The 26,956-nt window shown below is 41.6% G+C and overlaps 5 protein-coding genes across 9 annotated transcripts in view; 3 read left to right on the forward strand and 2 right to left on the reverse strand.

The window, feature by feature from the left end:
• ppp2r2ba (protein phosphatase 2, regulatory subunit B, beta a) overlaps positions 1 to 2,773 on the reverse strand; it is a 43,797-nt gene extending 41,024 nt beyond the window's left edge. Inside the window, exon 1 of the mRNA XM_069696887.1 lies at positions 2,397 to 2,773. Coding sequence (XP_069552988.1) covers positions 2,397 to 2,475 — 79 coding nt within the window. The 5' untranslated portion in view covers positions 2,476 to 2,773. The remainder of the gene's footprint in view (positions 1 to 2,396) is intronic.
• Positions 2,774 to 3,782: 1,009 nt separating this feature from the next.
• Positions 3,783 to 7,193, forward strand: rpl26 (ribosomal protein L26). The gene is made up of 4 exons (XM_069696891.1): positions 3,783 to 3,870; positions 4,474 to 4,645; positions 4,739 to 4,879; positions 7,027 to 7,193. Exons 2-4 carry the CDS (start codon positions 4,478 to 4,480, stop codon positions 7,153 to 7,155), a joined length of 438 nt encoding a protein of 145 aa, XP_069552992.1. The 5' UTR covers positions 3,783 to 3,870; positions 4,474 to 4,477; the 3' UTR covers positions 7,156 to 7,193.
• A 2,278-nt stretch (positions 7,194 to 9,471) lies between these two features.
• Positions 9,472 to 11,782, forward strand: atp6v0e1 (ATPase H+ transporting V0 subunit e1). 2 transcript variants are annotated; one of them, XM_069696708.1, is made up of 4 exons: positions 9,472 to 9,723; positions 10,207 to 10,254; positions 11,174 to 11,297; positions 11,392 to 11,782. In XM_069696708.1, the coding sequence occupies exons 1-3, from the start codon at positions 9,620 to 9,622 to the stop codon at positions 11,265 to 11,267; spliced, it is 246 nt and encodes an 81-aa protein (XP_069552809.1). In that variant the 5' UTR covers positions 9,472 to 9,619; the 3' UTR covers positions 11,268 to 11,297; positions 11,392 to 11,782. The 2 variants fall into 2 exon arrangements, with proteins under 2 accessions (XP_069552809.1, XP_069552808.1); XM_069696707.1 differs by having other exon boundaries at positions 9,475 to 9,723; positions 11,410 to 11,782.
• A 328-nt stretch (positions 11,783 to 12,110) lies between these two features.
• Positions 12,111 to 17,124, forward strand: LOC138620012 (vesicle transport protein SEC20-like). 4 transcript variants are annotated; one of them, XM_069696893.1, is made up of 7 exons: positions 12,111 to 12,213; positions 12,636 to 12,728; positions 12,821 to 12,912; positions 13,074 to 13,178; positions 13,342 to 13,460; positions 14,557 to 14,758; positions 15,980 to 17,124. In XM_069696893.1, exons 1-6 carry the CDS (start codon positions 12,133 to 12,135, stop codon positions 14,751 to 14,753), a joined length of 687 nt encoding a protein of 228 aa, XP_069552994.1. In that variant the 5' UTR covers positions 12,111 to 12,132; the 3' UTR covers positions 14,754 to 14,758; positions 15,980 to 17,124. The 4 variants fall into 4 exon arrangements, with proteins under 4 accessions (XP_069552994.1, XP_069552993.1, XP_069552995.1 ...); XM_069696892.1 differs by having other exon boundaries at positions 14,557 to 17,124; XM_069696894.1 differs by having other exon boundaries at positions 12,117 to 12,230; positions 12,646 to 12,728; positions 14,557 to 17,124.
• A 659-nt stretch (positions 17,125 to 17,783) lies between these two features.
• nkx2.5 (NK2 homeobox 5) lies at positions 17,784 to 19,180 on the reverse strand. Its single transcript, XM_069696710.1, has 2 exons — positions 18,841 to 19,180; positions 17,784 to 18,397 (listed from the first exon to the last, which is right to left on the reverse strand). The coding sequence occupies exons 1-2, from the start codon at positions 19,178 to 19,180 to the stop codon at positions 17,784 to 17,786; spliced, it is 954 nt and encodes a 317-aa protein (XP_069552811.1).
• Positions 19,181 to 26,956: the final 7,776 nt, after the last annotated feature.

The raw sequence follows: 26,956 nt of genomic DNA on the forward strand, positions 1-26,956 counted from the left end.
CACAAAACAGCAGCAAGGAGATGCACACACACATATACACACCCATCAGAAAACTTGAACACTTAATCCATCACAGCAGAACTGACAGACTGATGTGAAACTGGTGAAAAAAGAACATCAGGGGACAAAAAAAAGAATAGATAAGAGCCACAGAGAGACTCATACAACCTTACATAGGGGCCAAAACAGAGGCAGACAAAAGCTGGCTGTGGATCCCTCAGAGACGGGACTCAGGTGAGTCCAAGTTGATGTTAGCACACTACCCTCCACATTGGCCCAGATAAACAAACTAAACACACACACACTGTGGTACAGGGCTTATATAATGTATTTTCCACTAACATGGTAACTGCACACTCATCCTCCCTGGGGTGAACTCTGCTCAGCTGGCGCGGACAGGAAGGAGGGCCACAGTGACTCACCACCCAGCCTCTTCAAGACCAGCAGGCCTAATGGAAGGGCAAACCTCGGTAACAAGGTCACGACAGGCCAGAGCTCTCTCGACACGCTAAACACACGCATCATGCATTGATCAGTGCATGGAAACATCTACTTTTTCTTTTCTTTTCAAACACACAGATAGCGTGCAGAGGAGATGGTCTGTGTCTCCTTTTTTTTTTTTTTCGACACATCACAATCTCCAAGGTCATCTGCTGTGTCATCGTACCCTGCTGGCCTCCAGCGCAGAAGAGTCAACATCTCTGAGTCCTGCTTTCATATAACTGTTCCATATTTCTCCACGCAGAGAGCAGCACAGGATCACGTATCATATTACTGTGGCAGAGCAATGCAGCTCCATGTTTTGTGATCTATCACTTCCTCTATTATATCGTTCCATTATCTCAGGCAGAGGTAGAACGTGTGCTGAGACAATGAGAGTGGGTGTGAAGACAGAGAAAAAGATGGTGTCTGGTGGCCTCACCTCTTATCATCTAGGAGTTCAAATTTAATCTTTATGTTGTGATTTAGTGGTACTTGAGCTGCTTTAAGATCATGTTTTGCTTTTGCTATGATGGTTACGCCAATTCATTGCAACAATGATGACTTTCATAAATCTTGGTTTTGTGCTGCTGTAATTTTCCAAGTGTAATATTTCTTTGAATTTTTGTTGGTACATTTTACATTCACAAACTTAAAACTCTGTAGATTCATGACAAGTTTCATATTTCTTGCACCCTTAGAGCCATATCAGGAAACAAAAAAGTTTATATTTACTTTTCATTCAATTGCATTTCTATACTGCTTCGAAAGAGACATTTTCTACATGTTTTCTCAGAATGTAAAACCTGTATGTAATATTTGATAAATGCATCTGTACTCTTAAAATGTGTTTAAATGTTACATTTATTAATTCAATCACAAGAATTAAATTTAAAAGGCTAATCAAACAGGTAGTGGATAGTAGAAAACCAGCAGTAAAAGTTTGGACAAGGGAAAAGTAATGGATGTGATGGAGCATAACTGATTGAGTAAGTGACTGACATACGCTTCGATAGCTTGCATGTCTTTCGCTTCCTTTATTAATATATAGTTACAGTAGGCCTATATAGGTCAAGTCTACAGGCTGTGAAGGGACCTGGCTATGACCACCACATACTGTACTGTATCCTTCTTCCTGTGCCAGAGGGCTGAGGGCGCACAGGAAGGAGGGCAACCATGCAAAGCTAAATAATGCAATGCCTCAGTCTCCACATTATGACCTAGTAAATGGCTGGTTATACAAACACTCAGACCCACTTGGGCTGCGTCTGACAGCGCAATCAGCACGATGAATTGACCAGCCAGCATATGAAGTCAAGTGTTTACTGTCATGGGGAGTCCACTCAACATTTTAACTCCAGGCAACTCCAGGGGAACAAGTCTGTCTGGACTGGCTGCACCTATTACATGGGAAAGGTTAGCATTTTGAGAAGATCCCCTGCTCTGAATTGAGTGAATTAAGGCAGGTGTTGTCTGAGGGGCATCTGTGACTCTGTTAAAGGAACCAGAAGCAGGAATAAGGGGCGATGGGGGTAGGGTACTTGTCATGCAACTCCACAAACTGACTTTCTCTTCTTGGCATGCTGTAGGCCTGAGTGTTGACAGCATTAAAGGAAGCAAAATGAGTGAGACTACTCTTTCCATCAGACAGGCACACAATCACACACAGAGCGGATGACTGATTTCTGTCTTGTGCATCAGAAATCGTTAGGTCTGCCCCACATCTACATTTAAGAACGGCTTCAACAACTTCATGCACCGTGGCAAATCTGCAATGGGCTATGCAGGCTAGCACTGCAATTGGCCCGTCTAACTTCTGCACATGAATGTGTCAGGGAGCCTGAAAACATTCATGTCACACGCACAAAGTGAGCAACTCACAGACCCGTGAAAGCCCCCTCGGCGTCCCACCCTACCTTCGGTGTGGCAAGTGGAGGACAGGATGGTGCTCGGTGGGCGGAAGAGGTACGGGAGGTAACGGGAAAAACATTTCATCTTCTTCTCCGGTGCTTGCCGACGGATGAAGAGCGCTGCGTTGCGGGCTCCACATCCGCACTGCTGCCGCGACAGCCAGCCAGAGAGGATCCAGGGAGGTGCGGGAGGGGAGAGAGGCTCGATGTCCGCCGCGCAGGGGGGCTATGACAGCATCACTTTTCGCAGGCAGGCAGCAGGCTCCGGTACAACTGCACGCCCCCCGGGGAGCAAAACATCGCACGGTGTCAGAGCGCCTCCGCCTCCCTGTCGGTAGTTCACTCCGCGTATGTGGGCGAGTTGTTTGAGCAGGACAGGGGGTCGCTTCTGTCCTCACAGATGGGAGGTCAGTGTATGTGTGGTCTGCCGGTGTAAACACCCCCCTCCCCTCCCCTCTCGTGTGTATGTCAGCTGATTTGCGTAAAAAGAGCCATTAAAGCGGATGATGATGTATATTAAGTTGTTCTGATGAAGTTCACGTCGGTTATGATTTCGATAGGATGTTGAATATAACGTTTTAAAAAGCTTCCCTAGAATTTGGCTCGCATATTTTACAGGCTTTACTGATCATGTTCTGTTTTGTCCTATTGGTAACGATAGTGGTAGAAAAGTTATGACAGCAGGTTCATGTGTGTGCTGAACAGAGGGCAGATTAATCATAAAACTTGTTTGATGAAGTTTATCGATTAATTGGGTTTGGCGTCATCTTGTGGTGATATCTCATAATGATTGAAATCTAGTCAGGCTTTAGGCCTAATGTCGAAAAAATAAAAATAAAATAAAAACGTTACAAATATGTATGTATGTATGTATGTATTTACTTTATTAATCCCCGAGGGGAAATTTTTTCGCTACAGCAGCATACAGAAGCAATAAGATAATAATAGAAATAATAGAATATAATAATAGAAAAGCAATAAAATAGCAGTAAATAGCAGTAAAAAATATAAAATATAAAATGCACAGTATATACAGTACATTATATATCTATATATATTATATACAAACAAACCAAGAAACACAGTCAACATATATATATATATACAGCACAGTATATACCTATATATATATATTATACAAACAAACCAAGAAACACAGTCAAATATTTATTTTGTTTTGTAAGGATTGTACAAATTCGAACTCTATGAACTTTAACTTGCTGCAACAATAGAGAATAAAAAAATAAATAAACAAAAAGCCTTGAAAATAACCTCATCATATCGTATTCTATTACTCAAACCACACGCACAGATGTGAAATGTGCTAATAAAAATCAAAGTATTTCATGTTTGCAGCGGCGTTTCTCTGCTTTTATATGCTCTTTCCCCGGAGATCTCGCGAGACTTGAGTGTGAACTAATGCCAGCGGAAGTACTTTGAGAGTCTCTTTTCCGCCGGCCATAGAGGAGCAGACGGCAGGGTAAGAATTCTGGCGGATATTTTCACCAAAGTTATCGCCATCCATCCGCCATATGATCTGTCTGCGTGTCCCTGAACGAGTCCGAGCACCACTTAAACACCTGTACAATTCAAAGGAAGTCTGTATTGACCCCGTTTTGATAATAGATGATTAAATAAACGCGACCATCTTACGGTTCTCCCTCGAAGGTCCGGCACCATCCGCATGTCTGCTACCGGTAGTGAAGCTGCTCGCGACTACTCGTCCCCGTCCTTTACAGTTAATGCGTTTTAATGTCTCGTCTGTAACTTGTTCAATGATTTCACCGAGTTAATGTCGGAACAGAAAAACTACCACCTCGGTCTGTCCGCTGTATAATGCTCGCTTCTTAGCGGGTTTAGCTTAGCATTCAGCTTTGAAGCCCTACCATGCCCGAGACAAAGTAGTGGACTTTTTAAAAGTCTCGGTCCAGGTCGGACACGGTGTCTCTCGTGTTTCCGGTGAGCTGGCTTGCAGGAGAAGTCAAATAAGTGGTGTCGACGGTCTTCACGTGCTCGGTTGTTTTTCTCGTGGATCTATTGGTGATTATTGTTAACCGGTTACTGCGCTGCTGTTTCCTTCCAGCATCATGAAGCTGAATCCATTTGTAACATCCTCCCGCCGTAAGAACCGCAAGAGGCATTTCAATGCCCCCTCACACATCAGGAGGAAGATCATGTCTTCGCCCTTGTCCAAGGAGCTCCGCCAGAAGTACAACGTGAGGTCCATGCCCATCCGCAAAGACGACGAAGTCCAGGTACTGTAGTTTGGGTGGTTACAGTTTTGTCATAATTAATATACTATGTGTAAGTTTAGCTGCGTTTGTCTGACCTGCTCCTGTCAATAACAGGTTGTCCGTGGACACTACAAAGGCCAGCAGATCGGCAAAGTAGTGCAGGTCTACAGGAAGAAGTACGTCATCTACATCGAGCGCGTTCAGAGAGAGAAGGCCAACGGAACCACGGTCCATGTCGGCATCCACCCCAGCAAGGTGAGACACACTGGTACATCCTCCTCACTGTGGTACATCCTCACTGTGGTACATTCTCACTGGTACATCCTCACTGTGGTACATTCTCACTGGTACATCCTCACTGTGGTAGATCATCACTGTGGTAGATCCTCACTGTGGTACATTCTCACTGGAAACAAGGCAGGTGTGAATGTGACTTGTTCAACAACAGTCACACATTGGTGGTCACATACTTCTGTTAAACTTAAAGTCAAGAGTTACATCTAAGACGTGGTCTTATTCCCTCTGGGTATCTTCTTGTAGTTAAGTGAAAATTGTCACACAATCTCTTAATTAGTGTCTAAAGCGATTAAATAATGTCCACATACCTGCTTTTCTTTTACTGTGCTCTTGAAGTCCAGAGAACTGTTGGTGTTGGTTTAAAAATGATATGGCAGACCAGAAGAGTGGTGTTTCATGTTCAGTGTCCTTTTGTCGTGTGCACCTGACAAGAGTTGTTACGCAGTTAAGTTTTAATTTCTTGTTAGCAGTTTGTGAGAGGTGTTGAATCCACTTTGAGGCTGTAGTCAGTACGTGTTGGATTGCGTTATGATGAAGTGTTTCTGATGTCCAAAATTGAACACGGATGTAAGAGAGGGTTTCTTTGAGGCTTACACGTTTTCTAAAACTGCAAGACGGTACATCTTGTACCATTAACCGTAGTTGCCACGATGTCATCATATAAACAAGGCGGGAGCCCTTTTCCCTCATTGCCTCATATTTTCCAAGTTCCCGCATCAAACCTGTGCAACTTCCCTATTGGACCTCTTAGTTAGCTTCCAAACGAGCTGTGAGAATATCTTAAATGTCGCTCACAGGTTTGCCTGAAGTCAGATTTCAGGTGAGCTCAGAGATACTTCCTTCTCACAGCGGAAGAATTTGGACACCGTCTCTAAAGTCTCAGTCTTTAACATGCAGCCGTCTGCACAGACACCCACACTAGAAAAACAACAAATTATTTTTACATTATTTTGGTTGAAGGGTTGCAGTTTAGTGCTGTATCCTTTTCTCATCTAAATATGTTAATAGGATCAAACCAAATTACAAATGTGTAGTTTAAAGCAGTCATTGAAACTACTAAAGGCTTGACATGGCCTATTTTGTTTAGCCTTATGATTTAATGTTGTTGCATGTCTTTAGTAGACGACTAGTAGAGGTGGTTTTACTGAATCTGTCTTAATTGGATGTCCTGACAGTTGTTTGACATCTATTGAGCTCTTGTGTTGGCTTTGCTGCCCCAAACACGACAGGCCAACTTACACTAGTATAAGGACTCGAGAAACATTTTATGTACCATCACATGGTACTGGAAAAAGCAGCAAAACTTAATAAATTACAAGCTGGAGCAGGGTTGATATTTCTAGTTTGAAAGTGACTTACACAATTAATCAAGATAGTTGCTGAATATTTTTGTCAATAATTGTTGCAGCTCCAATAACATTTTCTTGTGTTCAGTCATCTGGTACACTAAGCAGGTGTTATTTGTGTTCCTGTAGCTCAGGTAGTGTTGTGTGTAAGATCTTAGTGACGGTCACTGAGGTGAGATTGATCATTCGACATGGTCATTATGCTGGTTTTTTTTTTTCAGTGCTTTTGATCCTGCCAATGGAGATTGGACTCAGCTAGTCGGCCATATTCACGTTTTGACATTTCGTAGCAGAAAAAGACAGATGTAATAGCAGTGAGGGCTTTCATTCAGTTTTAGTGCAGTAAGACGTACTGTTGAATCAGCTTGCACTGCACCTTGTGACCTGGAATTGGCTCATCGACATGGAACGCAGCCATGACTATTAATTACACCTCCACTTTCTTGCTAAATCAGCAGGAAAGCACGGGTGGCTTTGTTTGTTTTGCATTTGTAAAAGACTGTTTTGAAGATTTAGATAGCAGTGGGTTATTTTTCAACAGACAACAAACTGCATATTTTGTACACTGCTGTGAAATCAGTGCACAGAACGAGCGTATTAACCAGCTTTCTGGTTGTAATCTCATCCGTTTTGGAAACGCTGGCTGTGTAATCGATGTTCGGTTGCCAGAATTTCAGTTCTGGCTTATTTCTACCACTGTGTTAAAATTGTGTCTTTTTCTTAGTTTGTTGACCAAGCCAATATTTTTGTCATCCTCAGGTGGTCATCACCAGGCTAAAGCTGGACAAGGACCGCAAGAAGATCCTGGAGCGTAAGGCCAAGTCTCGCGCTGACGGAAAGGAGAAGGGCAAATACAAGGAGGAGACAATTGAGAAGATGCAGGAGTGAAAATAATCTTTTGCTATCAATAAATTGTGTAAATGGAATCTCACGTTGTCTGTCATGTTGTATAGATTACAAACTTTCTTATAGGGACACCGGGAATGTATTTAAAACATGGATGCTTGATTTGAGGTACTCGAAAACAAATTTATATGCAACATCACCTGTCATAAAATATAGTTACAGATCTGGAGAAGAAATCACAAACGTACTCAATGAATGTGCTGGATTTGCCAAATTGTTTAGGAAAGTTGTGAAATTTGAATATTCTATCACACCAGCGGGAAGTCGCCCTCTTTAGCAAATTATACATTTGGATACTGATTTTGTCAATTTGCATGCTACAAAGTAGAGATGTACGAGTCCTGGTGTGTAAAAAAAACATGTCCTTTGATCCTTGACGGTGGTATGGATGTAAAAACTGAGCTGGCAAGATGTCAGAAGAGCCCCGATATGCACACGATATCAGCGTGTGATATTTGCATAGAAATGACAGGCTCTTGGTTGAAGTACACTGTTCAGAAAAATGAAGGGAACACTTGAACAACACATCCTAGATCTCAATGAATGAAATATTCCAGTTGAAAATCTTTATTCATTACATAGTGGAATGTTGAGAACAAAATAACATAAGAATGATCAATGGGAATCAAAATCATTATCCCATGGAGGTCTGGATTCAGAATCATACTCAAAATAAAAGTGGAAAAATCAGATCACAGGCTGATCCAACTTCTGTGGAAACTCCTGAAGACAAGTCCAGATGAGTCTCAGTAGTGTGTGTGTCCTCCACGTGCCTGTATCACTCCCTACAACGCCTGGCCATGCTCCTGATGAGACCACGGATGTTCTCCTGAGGGATCTCCTCCCAGACCTGGATCAAAGCATCAGTCAACTCCTGGACAGTGTGGTAGACGGAACGAGACACGAGGCCGGTACACCAGGAGACGAGGGGGACGTAGGAGGACAACAACCCAGCACCAGGACCGCTATCTGCTCCTTTGTGCAAGGAGGAACAGGAGGAGCGCTGCCAGAGCCCTACAAAATGACCTCCAGCAGGCCACTAATGTGCATGTTTCTGCTCAAACTGTCAGAAACAGACTCCATGAGGGCGGTACGAGGGCCCGACGTCCACAAGTGGGGCCCGTGCTTACAGCCCAACACCGTGCGGGGCGATCGGCATTTGCCAGAGAACACCAAGATTGGCAGCTTCTCCGTCGGCGCCCTGCGCTCTTCACGGTGGGTCAGCGATGGTCTGGGGAGGCATTTCTTTGGAGGGCCGCACAGCCCTCCGTGTGCTAGCCAGAGGTACCCTGACTGCCATCAGGTCCCGGGATGAGATCCTCAGACCCATTGAAGACCATCTGCTGCTGCAGTGGGCCCCGGGTTCCTTCTGATGCAGGACAATGCTCGGCCTCATGTGGCTGGAGTGTGTCAGCAGTTCCTGCATGATGAAGGCATCGATGCTACGGACCGGCCTGCCCGTTCCCCAGACCTGAATCCAATCCAGCACATCTGGGACATCGTGTCTCGTTCTGTCCACCGACGCCACGTCTGAGGAGATCCCTCAGGAGAACATCCGTGGTCTCATCAGGAGCATGGCCAGGCGTTGTAGGGAGTGATACAGGCACGTGGAGGCCACACACACTACTGAGACTCATCTGGACTTGTCTTCAGGAGTTTCCACAGAAGTTGGATCAGCCTGTGATCTGATTCTTCCACTTTTATTTTGAGTATGATTCTGAATCCAGACCTCCATGGGATAATGATTTTGATTTCCATTGATCATTCTTATGTTATTTTGTTCTCAACACATTCCACTTTGTAATGAATAAAGATTTTCAACAGGAATATTTCATTCATTCATGTGTTGTTCAAGTGTTCCCTTTATTTTTTTTTGAGCAGTGTATATCAGAACATACACAATATATACAAAAATATTGCTGACATTTTAAGATTTTGGGGTCTACATTAACCATCTTCCAAGCGCTCTTAAACATATTTAAAATACATCTTACATTTCAAGCAGAAGTAAATCAGAAAGTGGAGCCCGGCGTTGCTTGGATGTTCTGTAATATTGCAAAATGACCAGTAGGTGTCGCAATATCCCCATAAAAGATACTCTGAGAGACAAACGTAGACACGTAAAGTGTTCCGGCAGAGTTACTCAGGTTTAAGTTACTTTTCTAAGAAAAATTGAAACAATCCCAATATTTTGCGACCAAATTTCCCGAATTTTTCAACCTGTTAAACTATTTAAAATAGCGCACGTCTCCTCAGAAAGAAAGGCCCTCCACTTCCTCTTCGGTGGTCATGTGATACGTGCTGCCTCTTGCGTCGTCGGCTGCTCGGTCGTGTGTGGCAGCTGGACGGTACTTAAAAGTTGTCTCAAGTCAAAAGTTTGTCGCTGTTTTTGGATTATTTTGTTGTTGTGGTTTTCGACAAAAAAACAAAAACAAAAGCCCCAGACATGGCGGAGCTGGCGTTTACGATCACCATCTCCGTGATGACCCTGTTTTGGGGTATTATTGGCGGAGTGGTGCCGTGGTTTATCCCCAAAGGACCCAACAGAGGGTGAGTTTGTTAGCTTCACTTTTAGCCCTCAGCTGGCTTTAGTTAGTCACGTTATTGCTTTGTTTTTGTCCCATGCTGTCCACCTTGTCCTCATTTGATACCAGCTGATGCTCGGTGCGTAAGTTGAAGTTGACTTGTTAACAAGTTTGTAAACGTCGCTGGTGAAGAAGTTTAAACGCGGTGAACTAACGTCGCTCGTTAGTCAGTCACAGTTTGGTTGAAGCTGATTTGACCTTTTTTTTTTTTTTTTACTGTGTGAAGGAAGTATTTTTGCAGGAGTGGCTCAGTTTTTTGTATTTAGATACAAGACTCAAACATATTCCGCTTCTGAAAAAAAAAATATGACGGTAATAATGCAACTTCCTGTATTTGTGTGTTTGTCACTCGCATCACGAGATCGAGCTGACCGACACGACATTATGTGAATGAAGTTTATTTGATGTCGAGTATCTCTTCTTTTAATATTTCCTCCTCTTCCCACAGAGTGATCGTCACGATGCTGGTGTTAACCGCAGTCTGCTGCTACCTCTTGTAAGTATGATCATCCTGGTCTCTCAGCATTGTGTCGTCATACTTACACACACACCTATAACACCACATGTGTGCAGGTGAGTGGAGGGTCAAACAGAATCAGGGCTGGGATATAACAAGATGAAACGAATAAAACTAACATTTCCACAAGTGGTCGTTCATCGGTAATGCTGAGCCTGAGGATGGATTTCTTTGTTTCAGTGACTCCATATTCATTTGTGTACACTACTGTTATAATACAACCAAGCCTCTTGATGGAGATAGTATTTCTATGATAAATTATTTACAGTCACAGTTTGTGTGCAGCTGGTGTTATGTTGCGTGCCGGTGGGCAAAAGAGGGCAGTAGAGACAAAGGAGTGTTACAGCCAACCACAGTGGTTTGCCGAAGGGCCGCAGTGTTGCAGTGAAATGTTGGTGTGTGGAGTCAAAATTATGTTTTACTACAGAATAGAAAAGGACCCACATCACTGAGCTTTGAGGGATTGATCAACTATTTTTTTTAAATAATTGGATCTTTTTGAGTTATTATTTCTTATGGATTAAATTCTCTTATTCCTTGTTAAATGTGGATATTCCCTGATTGCTATAGTCCTCCATGATTATAAACTGAATATATTTTGTTTGTGGACTGTCGGTCTGGACACAACAAGAAATGGCAGGCTGCGCCTTTAGCTTTGGGTAACACTGGAGGCCATTTTACACCTTTTTTTTCTCACGGACTGAACAGCTAATCCATGAATGGAGAAAGTAATCAACATCTTAATCAATAATCCCGAAAAATAATTATTTGTATATTTTCCAAAGTCAGTTCAAAGTGCTTAACATAAAAACAAAAAAGCTCAAAAGTGACCGTGAAAATAATGATTTGCAGCCCTCTTGCTTTATTAACACATATGAATATCTTTCCTGTCCATCAGCTGGCTGATAGCAATTCTGGCCCAGCTGAACCCACTGATGGGGCCTTCCCTATCCACTGATGTCATCTGGTACCTCAACTATCACTGGCCTTAATCTGTCCTTCCAGGATTCCTGAACTTGCAGGTAAACTTCTCCCTCTAAAAGAGGAAAGCATCTTATCAATCCTGTATCTACCTGCAGCTAATTTTTATGTCACTTTGTTAAGTTTCCTCTAAAGTTTTGTGTTGTATTGTAGTTTCTCTCAGCAGCGGAAGACCTGCCACTGCTGAATACCAGTGGATGTTTGCAACTGCCAAGATCATTTCCTCTGAATCGCCTGATAACTCTGATCCCTGCGTGATTATTGAGTGCTGTCCACACTAGTGCCTTGTGCAATGCGATTCCCAAAGGACTAAGGTCTCACTGGATGTGCTTTACTTTCAATTAAAACAACCTTCACTTGTTGTTGGGTTTATATATGATGTACATTGTGTTTAATGTTGTTCTTAATATGAATGATGTTTAATGAAATAGTTGTGAAATAGTGTTTGATGTATTTTTTTTTGGTCTGTTTATGTTGGTAACGGATGTAATCCATTCAATAAGTAATAAACTAATTATTAACTCCATTGGTCCATAACTTTTGTATTTTGTTCTGACTAATTTATGAACCCATGGCCTTTGCCAGAAGTGTAATAATATATTATCCTAGTAAATAACGTCATATGTTTGTCATTGCTGAATGTAAACAAAATACACATTTAGTTTTTTGATATATTTAGCTGTCACATTATGTTCTTATTTATTTATTTATTTTTTGTCGTCTCCAAAGTTCCTTTTTTTCGTTTTTTTTCATAGACTTTATATTTAATGTATTACGTATCATCTCGAAATGCGTCATGTAGTGCGGGTGACGTCATCAGTCGAAGTTCAGAACCGGCTTCCTGCGTTCCGTAGTTTCAGTTGATACGTTGGCAACATGGCGTCCTCAGACGTCAACGTCCGAATATGTGAACAAGAAATACTGAAATATGACTTGGAAATTAAGGCTCTCATCCAGGTGCGAATGTTTCTTTGGTAAGACGACTCGGTGCTGCGTTAGGACACGCTGGTTCTCGGGCCTGTCACGGCAGGGGATCGTGTGTTTTTACCCCGCTACCCTGTGCGACATGGAGTCGGTGTTTGGCAGCGACCGTTGGAGCTGAAGTGATGGAGAGTTTCTATTTGAGTGGAAATTTATGGTGAATTATGTAAAACAAAATAAGTTATCGATGTCTATTCCGGTTTCTTAATTGTAACATTTTGTTCTCGTCTCATTGGAAATTAAATATCTTTCTCACAAAGTGATTGACGTGCTGTAGTTGGTCGTTAAGGGCTTTGTGTAGAAAGAGATTGATTTTATATTTGTATACTTGATTTGACACTGAAGAGAAGTCACGGTGGTCAAAATATGATCTCTCTTACTAACTCCTGTCTCACCAGGATATCACAGAGTGCACAGGTCCTCAAGGCAAGCTGACAGAAATAAACGCAGACGTGAAAAAGAGCTTTCACAACCTGCGGTTACGAATCCAGGTGAGAAATGTGATTTAATCTCAGTTTAAGGCTTTAAGTACGACTTGTTTGTGGTAAAACACGTGACGGAGACAGCTTTGCCTTTGTGTTAGGACTTGGAGCAGACGGCAATGGAGCAGGACAAAGAGTCAGACAAGCAAGCTTTGATCAGGCAGGTCCAGGGACACAGAAAACAGATGCTGAGGTAAAGTCTCTGAGAATAAATGACATGACCATAACATCCTCATTTCCGTGTTACTTTTTCTGCCTCAACCTGTTGGGAGATGCATTTAGAAATGTGACCTGCTTGACCGTGCTTACTTCATTTTGAATGCTATTGTATTCCCGTGTTTGTATGTTTTGCAGTAACCAGACAGCCTGGAGGAAAGCAAACCTGGCCAGCAAGCTGTCCATCGACAAAATGGAAAAACAGGCACTTCTGAATGGAGCCGACTGTGCTGTGAGAGAGCGGTGAGCAGGCGGTGTGTCATACATTTTACAGACAGTCCGACATCAGCCTTATCTTTCGAATATGGTGTTCAGAAGAATGCATTGTTTTAGCATCTTTCCAGTCCTTTTATACGAGACCTTGGTTTGCTTGAGCACAGGTCTCTGTCTCTCTCTTTTAAATCAGGAAGATGACCAAGGAGGGCCTATCACAGACAAACAGTGACATTACAGAGAATCTTATGAGTATCAGCCGGATGATGGCGCAGCAAGTTCAGCAGAGTGAAGAGTCCATAACGTCACTAGGTCTGTGAAGGAAACACCTGTTATCAAGAAATGTGTTCCTAAGAAACCTGTTTGTACTGTTTGTCATATGCTCAATCAATCCCTCCAGGAGGGTTTTTGTGAATGTTGCAATCAAAGATGTTTGATTTTTGCAGCAGCAGCTTTTCTCGGGAATTTGTGAACTTTGGGTCATTTACGTTTTAAACAGTAAAGTTAGAGGAATTGGTGCTTTATTTGAACTGTTGTTCAATGAAGAAAGAGTCATATGTGATCACTGTGATAGTAAGCCAAGGCCTACTGCACATCACAGAAATATGTGGAAATATTTTAGTTCTCATCTTTTTTTATTTTCATTTCTGAATTTAAAGAACCATGGGCTCAAAGTTACAAAACATCTCGAGACTAAATAGTCTGTGACTGCAATATAGACTACATAGGCTCCATCTGTGAAAATAAGTGCTTTAAGTATTTAACTATTCGACACAGTGTAAGCACGAAAACAAAAGGCAATCTTACAGCTGACAGGCTGCATGAACTTAACAAGTACTGTGTGATTAGACTGATGCAGGGAAGCACGACCAGTTCGCTTGACAAAACCACATTTCCTATAAACTCTGTCGTTCCAGTTTTGCCATTTTTTTCTCATTCACGTAGCATTTTGTTTGTTTTGATGGTGAGAGCAGAGGTTGAGGAACCTTGTTGACTGTCGATGAGTTATTCTTAATAAAGGGAGTTTTGTCTGGAAAGGCTTTCTGTGTGCCGCAGTGTCTTCTGCAGAGTTTGTATTAAGAGCATTTACTGCAGTGAAATCTCAGAAAATTTGCGAAATTGCAAGCTCCCACAGATGTTGCAAAGGTTGGTTGAATTTGCAAGATTTCCCGCACGGACTTCTAAATACTTCCAATATTACTGTTAACGGTTAGGTTGAACAGGTTTGATTCACATTTAAAAGGCATCGAAAGGTGGCGGCTTCTGTTTGTTGACTGAACGTAATTCAACTTTAACAGTATTTTTAGTTGGACTGTTGCAGTGCCCATTGTCTGAAAATGATTATCCATTTATATTAATGATGAAAGAAGGGCTTTGTGTTGAAAACTTTTTTCTCTTCTGCTCCAAGCAACTTCCTCGAGAACAATCCAGGAGACGAATGAGGAGTTTAAGACCATGACGGGGACCATTCAGCTCGGGAGAAAACTCATCACCAAGTACAACCGCAGGGAGCTCACTGATAAACTGCTCATCTTCCTGGCGCTGGCGCTCTTCCTCGCCACAGTTCTCTACATCCTCAAGAAGAGACTGTTCCCCTTCCTGTAGACCAGGTACCTTTTGAGGAGCTCTCACATAACCACATACAGTACTTTCCATAGTCAACGCAAATGATTTAAACTGCTCTGTTTGAGCTGCGTCTCATGTTACACACATTACAAATGAATGTCTGCTCAGTGGAATGTGGACTGCAGTCTTGACTAAACCGTGATGCTGCTGAGGTTGAAATATTGTCAGCAAAGAGGGAGATAAACCTGCACACCCGTAGCTACAAGCAATGTTTAATTTGTTGACAAGATTTCATTTGTTTAATTTCACCCATGTAGAATACACGAGAAAAGCTCAGTGACACTGATGAGATTTACTCCTGCATAAACGTAGCAACAGTTATGTGGTCATATTAGTGTGGATGCAGCCTACGTATCAAAAGTTGCTCCCGAATCATTAGGGAACTTTCAATAATAGACGTAATTGTAGCAGTTTGGTTGTTGCCATAATACTATCAAACTTTGGTACTCAACCCTACATATGACACAAAAATAAGTTCTGAGAGGACTTTTTTTTTTTTTTTTTAAGATGCCTAAAATAATTCCGAAAAATAATAGAAAGAGAGTTTTAGGAAAATTTGATCATTACAAACAAGAGACACCCTTTATTAGCAGGTCTGTTATTAAACATTCTTATAGCACAACACTGTTAATTGCTGTTATTCAATAGCAGTATGAAATGACACCCTACTAAGGACATGTAGCTTTGGGAACAATAGGACTGAACATGTATGTGTAACAGGGTGACCAAACCATTTTTCATCATCACTGTGCAAATGAACTTCAAACTTTTTGTGTAAATTCTATTTATAGCAAAATAACGGTATAATTACTGTAAGGTCTAATTTATAACTGCATAATAATTACTTATTGCTATTTTTGGGGAATAGAATATTAGAATGCTTTTGAACATCACTCTCAGTTTGTGTGTCAGTAGCTGGACAGCACTTGGTGTGCATGCACTTCAAATAATCCCCATGTTTTATTCAGTTGGCATGCAAACCAAAGAAAAAAACAACTTTATTAAGTGTGAGTCGGGTCAGCACACTCTGCTCCTTCTCCGCTTGCGTAAGCTTCGGCTTCTGGCGCTGCAGCTGAGCAGAAAAGCTCAGAAAAGGAGTAGCAGTGTTCACACTGACCGAGATGGAGCCGCATGCATCCCTGCCTTTCTTCAGATAAGACCCGGAAAAGCAGATTATTCCAACCCGTTTCCCTCTCCCTTTCCAGTGTAGGTGGAGGGCGAGGGGGGATATTTTTAGGGCTGTGTGGCGCTGTTATCTGACGTTGCCTTTTCAACACCACGGAGGAGAGGGTGGCCAGAGAAGCTACATGACCTTGCTACCCTTTCTGCAATTGCCTGGCATTGCCATTCTGTTTAATACATGTAATTGTCAGTATTTAGTATTAATAAACACAAAAGCTTCTGGCTTGGTATTTAAAATGTGTCTGAAATGTGGATTTGTGCCTTGCTTGTTGTTTAAAGTAAGATAGCAGCCAACAGAATACGTGTGGAGAGACCTGAGAGATGGCCTAAGCATCTCTTACTCATGTAAAGTGGAGGCAGTTGGGCAGAGCCAGCCTGTTCATATAACTGCATACTTAGACGAGGCCTTGGGCTCTCTGTCAAGCAAATTGGACTATTCTTGCATATAGCACTGAGATACTGTCAATCAAGTGTTTGGGTTTGTATCTGGACAAGTGGGCTGCTGTCTCGGGAAGCATACGCAGCACCAAGCCAGCGGTGTAAACACGTGAACCAGACGGCTAACAGGCATCTCAGCAACTACACATTCATTGTAGTATGTTAAACTATCATATACAACAATTTAGTTAAATATTTGAACTAAACTTAGTCTTTTAAAATGTTCAAACTCAACAGCAAGACAGAGAAGGGTTTAGAAAGGTAATCTACAGTAGTCAGGGCTACTGTCCAAAAATGGTTCAATATCTTGGTCCAGGTTGCACCTTGAATTTGTCCCCATGTTAAAAGGTTGGTCACCTTCGAGGTAGCTTTTGACCAATTATTTGTGTGGAGAAATGTCTTCTTCACACAATTAAATTAATGTAAATAAGCATTTGAATACTGAAAAAAATTGTTTCAGCATTTCCTTATTACAACCCAATTTTCAACAGTTAATACGGGTCAAGGTCATGGCGAGCAGCCATCTCTCTTCACTTACAGCCTTCTCTGTCCCAGCAACCTTTAAACACATGTACAGAGAGTACAGCAGGCTGTAAAAAGTGTAAACTTTTAACAACCTTTTAACCTTGTTTAAGTACATTGAAGGAAGCTTCCTAATAGCCACTTGAACATTTTAACCAGACACAAAGCATGTGAGGGTTGTACAGATGTTACTTGCTCCAGTATGTGACCCACCAAGCATGGATTTATATACATATATATATATATGCATATATATATTTATTTATTTATTTATTTATTTATTTTTTGATATAATTACAGTTCATTCTGACATACTATTTACATACTGTGGTCTTCCAAGTTATTTTAATGTTATCTATTTAGTTTGTTTTTAACAATTTAGAAATGTATAACAGAGCTTAACTATTATTATTATTATTATTATAATACCTTTTATTATTATTATTATTATTATTATTATTATTATTATAGACTATTTTTTATAGTTTGTTATAATTACAGTTGTCCCAAATGAAAATGAGTTTTGAAGGAAAAATATTTAAATAAAAGATAGTAAAAGAAATATAAATTGGCCCGGTAAATTTAAAATTCAGTAACATTTAAAGAACTGTGTTTGCAACTTGTTTATTTTTGCTTAACTTACATGTGTTGAAAATAAATGAAAATGTTGGCTATTCAGACAAAAAATGGTGCTGAAAACGAAAAGTAATGCATTAAATATAAGAGAAGGTACACAAACTCCGCAACGTTTTGACATTTAAAATGCATGCAGTCATAAAATCCCGTTAAAGATAATTAGTAGTATTTGTCTTTCTTTCTTTTTTTTTTTTTTTTTTTTTGGGGGGGGGGGGCGTTATTGTCCCTTGTTCACCATGTCCTAATGCCGTGTAATGAAGACACCCCATTACTGGAGGAAAAGGTGCTCTGGACATTATTCAGGTCTCCGACCCCAAAGTTCATGTAATTCCCGTTGTTGGAAGGTGCCTGCATAGTCTGCATTGTGGCCGCGGGGTAGTTGCATGCATAGTTTGTGTTGCAGCCGGGGCTGCTGTAGTTGCTGAAAGCCGGATAGTTGTTGTAAGTGAAGTGGTTGATGTGACCCATACTGTAGGACGGGTTGTAGGTGGCTGTGTCTGCCGCGAGACAAGGCTTTCCATCCCGCACCAGCACCGGCACCGACACCCTCCTGGGTGGCGGCAGGGACACCATCTCCAGGCTCTGGTCCTGCCTCTGCCGCTTGCACTTGTACCTCCGGTTCTGGAACCAGATCTTGACCTGGGTCGGGGTGAGTTTGAGCACCCCGGACAGGTGGTCTCTCTCCGGGGCGGACAGGTACCGCTGCTGCTTGAAGCGGCGCTCCAGCTCATACACCTGCGCCTGGGAGAAGAGGACCCGTGGCTTCCTGCGCCTCCGGGTCTTGGGTCGGTCCGGATCCTCGGGCTTCATGTCCTCCACAGGTTCGGCCGGAACACTGAACTCCTCTGATTAAACCAAACAAGTAAATTATAGCAGAAAGTCTTTATTTTCATTTATTTGAGCTTTTAACTCCAAATAATTATTGCTGTGGTTGGTGCAGTTCTCTTGGCCTTTCATGATGTGAGCTTTTAAAAATTGACACAATTTACGCACATCATATGAGTAATGACTTCATGTGGAACCTGTGTGTTATTGGCACAGATTTAATTTTTTTTAAATTTTTTTTTTTTTTAATTTTCAGAAATCCAGCATGCCAACGAACTCAAACTTTTGTGTTTGTTTAAACTTAAAGTTTCAAGGCCTTTGTCCAGTAAATCTGTTTTTTTGTATCGATGCTTATTTCTTTAGTGGATTTGTTTTTTGGAGCATCCGTTGCGTTTTTGACAAGTCAAACCATGTAGGCCTCATTTTGTATACATGCCTACAAAATTAAATCTCTTCTTCTCACCTTTTCTTCGTTTCCCCGCAAAGGCGTCTGATTTCCCATCCTTATCCAAATCCATTTCTAGGAGGGATTTGCCATAAAAGGTAGAAGCAAAGTTGAGCCCGTTGCCTCTGGCGGCTTTGGAGTCGTGGACGTCTTCTCCAAACAGCGTGACGGTGGCGGACATATCCCGGAGAGGCTCCTGCTTTAGGCGGGCCAGCATGCAGGTGGAGGACGTCGGCGTGGCGCAGCAGTTCATGCGCGAAGAGACGTCCAGAGAAGACACCAGAACGTCATGAGTCTGCTCCAAGTTTAATATATCCTTTACAGAGAAGGGAGTGGACGTGCTGGGGCTGAGAAACATTGCCAAGAACTAAAAAAAAAAAAAAAAAAAAAAACTATTAATCTGTCATATGGAAGCAACAAAAAGACGTCAACAACCCCCCTTCCCTTCCTGGTATTTACTGGATGTAAGTATTAGTTTGGTATACCTGACTGATCTTGAGTGAAGTGTGCATTTTGAATGTCAACTCTGTCTCCAAACTTTTTCCTCGGCCTCCCTCTCTTCTCGGTGACGCAAGGAGGAGGAGGGAGAGGGGAGCCAGTGGGACCCTGAGCCACTGGTACTCCCACTCAATGACGTGTAGTGATGTCTGGGACATGTTAGGCCTGATGTTGTAGGCATAAGATTATCAGTTTATTTACCGCAAATATACACCCTAATAGGCCTTATTACTCTCTAAATAAAGTAAATTAGATTGTTAAAAGTGTTTTTCTTAAATCATTATTCCCTCCTCATACAAACGTTGTTATGCTTTGGTTTAGGGTAGCATTCATATATAAACTTGATAAATTAAATGAAACTGACTTGTTGGATAGTTTTTAGTATTGCAGTTTGTCATTACGCACAATGCAATCGCATTTCAAGTTCTAGCCCTCCATTTAGACGGATGTTTACACAAGTTTTCAAGTACGAGCCTAAGAGAAATAATTTATCTAACGGGCTACATAAAGATTTTACAGCAACTAAAAAGCCAAATATGATTTTTACCGAGAGGAATTAGGGTGTTTGAATGTGTCTGATCGTGTGTGTGTGTGTGTGTGTGTGTGTGTGCGTGTGTGCGTGCATGTGTTTGGGGTGTCTACCCGTCCCTTATTAGAGAGGAAACAGAGCAGACAAGCGTCGAGAAAGAGGGGAGCACACAACAGGTTGGGTCCCTGAACACGGAACCTGAAACCAGGAGTGTCACACTGCTGTCTGCCTCCAAGAGAATCTGGAGCCGCTGTCTGCCTTATCGGGACGTGATAACAGATGACAACAAATCTGCACACACACGCTCCCACCCACGCCGCAGGCCATGTTATCCTTAGGAAGTGTCATGTGTGACACATTTTTTGTTACGCAATAAAATAGTCCAAATTTATTGCGCCGAGGTTTATAATTTTTCTTCCAGGTGCGTTTAAATCTAAATTCAGATGTAGCCTGTTAGCTTGTAGCACACAGGCCAATGAGATGACATCCATTCAGCATAGGATCAGTAATTTGTAAAAAAATTTTTTTATAACATTTGATATCAGTATGGCAGCACTAAAATGGAAACAACTGTGTAATGACGCATAACCTCCGTGCGTTTCCCCTCGCACCGTTGGCCCTAAACCTGCTATTAATGCCTGTGGAGACGGTCACAGGAGACAGACAGTATTATCGTTTGTTTTATCTTCAGCGTTGAGCGCAGCCACGGGGTAAATGGGTCCCCCTGTCTCCGACTCAGAGATTGTGTTTATAGTTTTAAAGACTTTATGTGCGCCTCACGAGCTGATGAATGGTCGTAAAATCTTTCTTCGGCGCAGTGAGCGTCAACACTGGCCCGGCTCTGCCTGTAATAATTGGCGAAATAAAGTAAACGCACAGTGGGGAAACACAAGACAAGAGAACATGTCTTCATCATGATTGATGTCCACTGGCCTCGCGCAGTTTTGATGTAGGGTTTTCTCCATGTTCTGTTATTAATGTCAAAAAGAAATTCAAAGAAACGGGCCGTATGAACTGCATCCAAAATTAAATGGAAGCCTACTGGACACTAACTTATTCTGTCAACTGTAAATTGAACATGACAGGTCTGGCATGTGTTTCATATCCCTAATGCTCCGTCCTGCAGCCCTGCGCTCTCCTTTGACCCGTCTTTCTGCAGCACATCTCCAACTCAGATAAAGCTTCAGATAAGGTTGCTTAAAAACTTCCGCTGCACGAACGTGTGGGTATTTTTAAGGGTTGTACGGAGTCAGGAGCCTCACTGTGTCTGAGTCCGTGTGTGTGTGTGTGTGTGTGTGTGTGTGTGTGTGTGTGTGTGTGTGTGTGTGTGTGTGTGTGTGTGTGTGTGTGTGTGTGTGTGTGTGTGTGTGTGTGTGTGTGTGTGTGTGTGTGTGTGTCAGACAGAAGGAGGGGGTTGGTGGCGGAGACGCCGCACTATTGTCTGTCCTGGAGGCCTTCGGGTGATTTAGATTTACTGACTGTTCGATGATTTGACTAATTAAGATAAAACAGCCTCTTTATAATCCGGTTAAGAATGACATAACACACATTTTATACTTTCCCAACGAAATAGATTGTAGATTATCTTTATTGTTCAAAATGTCCAAACGTTTCCGAGGTGGACAAATTAGGCCGAGCGATATCAATCAATAAATTAATTACCGCTTTTAAAACTTCTTATGTGCAATTATGAGTTGTTTAACGTTAAAGTATCATTCTGAAGAATGGCCTTCGTTGAATTAGGGATGCTTTAACTGCATGTTAACTTATTTTTCCTTTCGTTGGCGTTAGTTATATAACTGCATAATGGTTTTTTTATGAATTATGTATGCTATATTTGATCATTTAGTCTGTAATAAAATAGAGACAGATAAATATATGTACTGAGAGAAAAGCGGAGGTCTAAGTATGAAGAAATGTTCAAGTAAGGTAAATGCCTCAAAATGTTATTATAGAACAATGTGAGCACAGTTACTTTCAGTCTTTGATTTTGTTGAAAAGAATATTTTAAAAAAAACATAGGCAACATAGGGCCAATAATCCAGTGATTAAATTATAAGGATAATATTGACAGCTTTATTCAAGAATTCTGATATAAGTGCAGAAAATATGTCAATATTTTAATTGAAATTAACATGCAAGAACATATCAAGACATTTTTAGGATATACACACAAGAGATACACAACTTGTGCGTGCATATAAACACATGCACACAATATCTATTTTTATTGTTTAACTCCTTTTATGCACATATACATACAGACAAAAATGTTATACTGTGCAAAACTATTTTGCACTTCAGGTGTTTAGGTTATGATCAAGGAGGCGTCTGATTTCAGTCCGAGTCTCTGATGAATTCAGTCTGCAGCATGACAATGATCCCAAAAATACAGTCAAAAAGAAAATAGCTTCAGTAACAGCGACAGCATAGATGTCATGGCCCCCACAGGGCCCCGGGGCCAACAGCAGGGAGTCAGTCTGATTCTACGTGAAGAGACAGAAGACACTTAGAGAGCCTAAATCCGTCGAACCGTGACAAGTTCCCCAATGCTTAGACCAGCATAGCTGCTGAGTACCTTTAAAATGTATGCTCAAGTGATTCCAACAGAACTGGTGCTGTTTTACAGGGGAAATTAAATAGTGATTTGATTTATTATTTATTTTCTTTTTTGTTTACTACACTTTGTATTAAGGTAATTGACAAAGAGAATCTATTCATTTCATTATTTTTCTAAACATTCTCACTTTACTTTTAGTGCGTGAAGCCTTTGCACAGTATATAGAAATCCAACATAGACACATACATGAGAAAAACTTTTGTATTATTTTCTGCAAAAGAGGAAAGAGGAAAATGAGTTTGAGAAGTTAGACATTATTATTATTTTGTTTTTAATGTAGAAGCCGGTGCAGTCTGAAAGGTCTGTTGGAGGATCTCACAACCCCAGTTCATACACAGTTATGAGATGTATGATGTTCTACTCTAATATACTTTGGCAATCACTAAAATCACTGATGTGCTTTATTCTTTTGGATATACCCGTCTGGTGGCTGCTGTTTGATGAGAGGTTTTCTTTCAAAGAAAAGTACAGTAGACAGTAAATAACACTGTTTTAGTGTTTCTAATTCTACAAATCATTAAGGCTACTTTAGAAAGTTTTAAAAGACAAGTTTCCTCAATTATATTTCAGTCTATTTAAAAAAAAAAAAAGACATCAGACAGACTTTTTAGACATAAAAATGTTCTGCTAAATGCAATGGCTTTCAAAAATAACATCTTACTCCACAAAGTTCTAATGCCTTCAAAAGAAGAATTTTATGAGAAGATTATTTTCAACAAACATCCATTAATGTCTCAAACGGTAATGCAGACTTGTGGACTGGTAAAATGCTTTAGATTTTTTTTAATTTTTAATTTTAATTTTTTTTATGCTCTAGGGTCAAAAATAAAAACTATGCTGAAATTCAGCATCCATAACAAATACAATATAAATATCCCATTCTAAAATAGTCTTTTTAAAAGTAAATTCAAAACGCCTACCTTTGCTCTGAGAGTAAATTATTAGAATAAGTACACAATTTGCAGGATGTACATTTTATTTCCTGTACAGAAATATTATTAATTTTGGTGTAAAAAAAGAAAAGAAATGATTAAACCCTCTCTGTTCAGCTGCTCCAGCCTGACCAATCCTCACAACAATACAATTTACAAGTTAATATATCTAATGTGTTGATCTGAAATGGAGAGGTTGTTAGCCTCATTATATTTCAAATTACAGATAAACCTTTGATTGCCATTATAGTCAAATTATAACATCAGACATCAATTATTGAGTGGCTCATTTGACCACTGCCTGATGTAGTGGAAAGTCATATCACCACCTGTTTTTCCATCTTTCTTTTCAAGGGTTCCTCACATATTATATTTCCCAGTGTACTTTCTAATCCCCCCATGTACCCATTAATGCGTAATCCAGTCCAATTTGCTTCCAGTCCAAGGTCACATCCTGGCAACTGCACTCTCACGCTGTGTCTCCATCTCTGCTGCGCCCTCCATGTTTCTCACATTATTAGAGGTGGAGATGACTTGAACTGACTATTAAGATTTGACTGATGGGGTGTACTGACCAGTGAGTTGAATTCATGGCTATTTCCCCCTGTTTTCTGTCCACCACTCACTTTTGTTCGAGCTGCAGTGCCCCCTCTTGTGGCCGCTGGAGGAAAACACCTAAACTTTATCTCCATCTTTTGTCCACTTGCTTTCTTCTTTATGACAATTAGGTTTTTTAATTTTTATTTTTTTTTTTTTTATTATTGCAGAATTGGAGAGACAGAAGTCCTGTTATGGGTAACAACAAGTTCCTTCAGGGGTCAGCGCTGTCTCATTCATCAAGTGACATGACTGTAACCATAAGCATCCGCTGAGCCGGAGTCATATTATTGTAACTGGAAACTAGCTGAATATGGCAGCAATGTCAAGTGCCATCTGTCTGTGCATCATTTGTCTTGTCTGTGATGGAGGGAGCAGCATCCCCATCCTTCATCTACCATACCATGTTCATAGGCTTGGCAAGGCTTCACACAGTCTTCTGCTGGGCTCAAGGTGATGCTAGGGTCCCCAGGGGACCTAAGAGAATGGCTCTTACTCTGCACCTAATTTAGTTTTGTCTACGGCCGTTCACAGCTGATGTTTGAGGTCAGGAGGAGGATACTGTGTTGTAGTTCATGAGCTGATGAATGGACCTCAACGGACAGATTGTGCTATGCTGACATATAGTATATGCAGCAGGGATTTGAAAGGGTGAATCCAGCAATTTAGTTGTGCACTTCCACAAAGATTTGAAAAAAGACAAATAGAGCCAGTAGGATTGAGTAGGATCCCAACTAACTCATCCACCAATGGACTATTCCCCTAAATAACCCTGTAGCCAAATCCAACACAGAATCTCACAAAAAGCTTCTCCTTTAAATTTGTCCAATTACATGATTAGATTTCACTTTTGTTGTGTCTTTTGATTGGACTAAAAAGCTGTTTAATATTTAGTCCTGTTGTAGTCTTTACAGCTGATCTCCAGCTGTTAACTCTTTATAGTTACACTTCTCACCCATGCAGCAAAACAACACTATTGCACCGTGACCTTCTGTATCAGTATGCATAATGACTTTGTGATGGGTTAGTATGGAAATTGGCCACATGGGGGCAGCATCACACAGTACTATACTAATTTACCTCCATTAATACCTGCTGTCATTTGGATTAGAGACACATCATGAGACGTGTTGTCATATCCTCAAGTCATATTCAGATTATAGAAAACATGGGATGGTTTCCATGTTTCCTTTTCCAGCCCAAGTTCTCTTGAATTATGCTTCCAGGTTGGACCAGCCTACTCGTGTACAAATGATTCCAAGTGTGTTTCTGTGATTTGTTCATGGCACTTTTCCAGCTCTAAATTACACTTGCATGGTGTAATATGGTCTATAAAATGTCCCTTAATGCTTCGCCTTCTTGTAAATATACATTATAACTCGGTGTCCTCCTTTGTCCCCTCTTTAGATATTAGTTTTCATGCTGGTGAAGTCATCACGCTAGAGTCCTCCAGTGACCCGGGACAGACTATGTGCCCTGAGGTTTGCAGTGTCTCACTGCGAGCCTGCTTGTGCTGTATCAGCTGCCGTTGCTTTATGGCCCTTAATTTACCCTGCCTTCCCTGAGCCCATCGAACATGCTGACTGCTCTGTTTTCCACGCAATTGGAGTTGACCAAGAAATGAGGTAAGAGCATTGCTAATAGGCTAAATCACCAACATGGTAATAAGGCTAGATTTTATACACTCCATGTGGAGACAAAGACGGCGTGGAAAGAGAAGTTGTCTCTGTGCACGTCTGTGGTCAAGGATGAGCCCTCTGCTAGCCATCAGGTCCTGACACACACACACACACACACACACACACACACACACACACACACACACACACACACACACACACACACACACACACACACACACACACACACACACACACACACACACACACACACACACACACACACAATCAGCTGTGATGTATTGCCAGGGAGACCACCAAGTCCTTGGCATCCTCATGACTGCTTCCTGTGCAAAAACACCTAAGCACATCACTCACTTACTCTGAATCCACTTTCATCACCTCTAATTGTCTGGCAGGTTCTGCAGCGTTCAGAGCTTCCATCACTGTGTCGTCATCTTGGCTCGCAGGTCCTGGCTGGACAGGCCGGGATTTTCAGTATTTGACAGTGGACCTGAGGGACACCAACGTGAGGGCTTGACCCATATCTCGGCTCCTCAATGACGAGTTTGTAGAGCAGGTAAAAACACTGCAGACAAACTGAGGGGGGAAAAAAAGACTAATTATAACACGCTGCACTGCTTCTGTGTGTCCTGAGAAGTCAAGTACACTGCTGCATAAGTTTACAGTACGCCCACTGTGTATGTGTGTGTCTGTGTGTGAGAGAGAGACCGTTATTGTGCGTCCTCTTGCTGCCTGTCCTCACTGCCCGTCTCTCCCTCTCTAATGGGGACAGTATGAGAAGAGAGCCTGTGCTCCGTCTGGACCTTTCTAATTGCCCCTGCCACAGAGGCCTGATACAGCAAGACCCTGTGTTCCCAGCAGGTCAGGCATGTGTGTGTGTGTGTGTGTGTGTGTGTGTGTGTGTGTGTGTGTGTGTGTGTGTGTGTGTGTGTGTGTGTGTGTGTGTGTGTGTGTGTGTGTGTGTGTGTGTGTGTGTGTGTGTGTGAGCGTGAGAGAGAGAGAGAGGAGAGAGAGAGAGGCAGGGGAGAGAGACTTGGGAAGACAGAATCATCACTCAGGTGGTGCTCCCTTGGGTCCACCACACATATTCAGGCCCTACATAGAGAACACCATTCATTATAAATATCAGAGCTTACAGGAGCAGAGCAGGAGTGGTTGGAGGAGACATGAGAGGGGGAGGAGAAGGTGAAGGAGGACAGAAAGATGAGCAGAGAAAGAGAGCAGAGGAGTACAGGCAGAGGTTAAAGCTCAATGAATTCTATAGAAGCAAACCTGAGAGCGTCATCATCAGCCTGACGCACGACCCACTTGAGCA

The sequence above is a fragment of the Brachyistius frenatus genome, unplaced genomic scaffold (assembly GCF_029030835.1).
Source record: "Brachyistius frenatus isolate BFR_SWC_R1_liver_20210118 unplaced genomic scaffold, ASM2903083v1 Contig_22, whole genome shotgun sequence".
Classification (NCBI taxonomy): domain Eukaryota; kingdom Metazoa; phylum Chordata; class Actinopteri; family Embiotocidae; genus Brachyistius; species Brachyistius frenatus.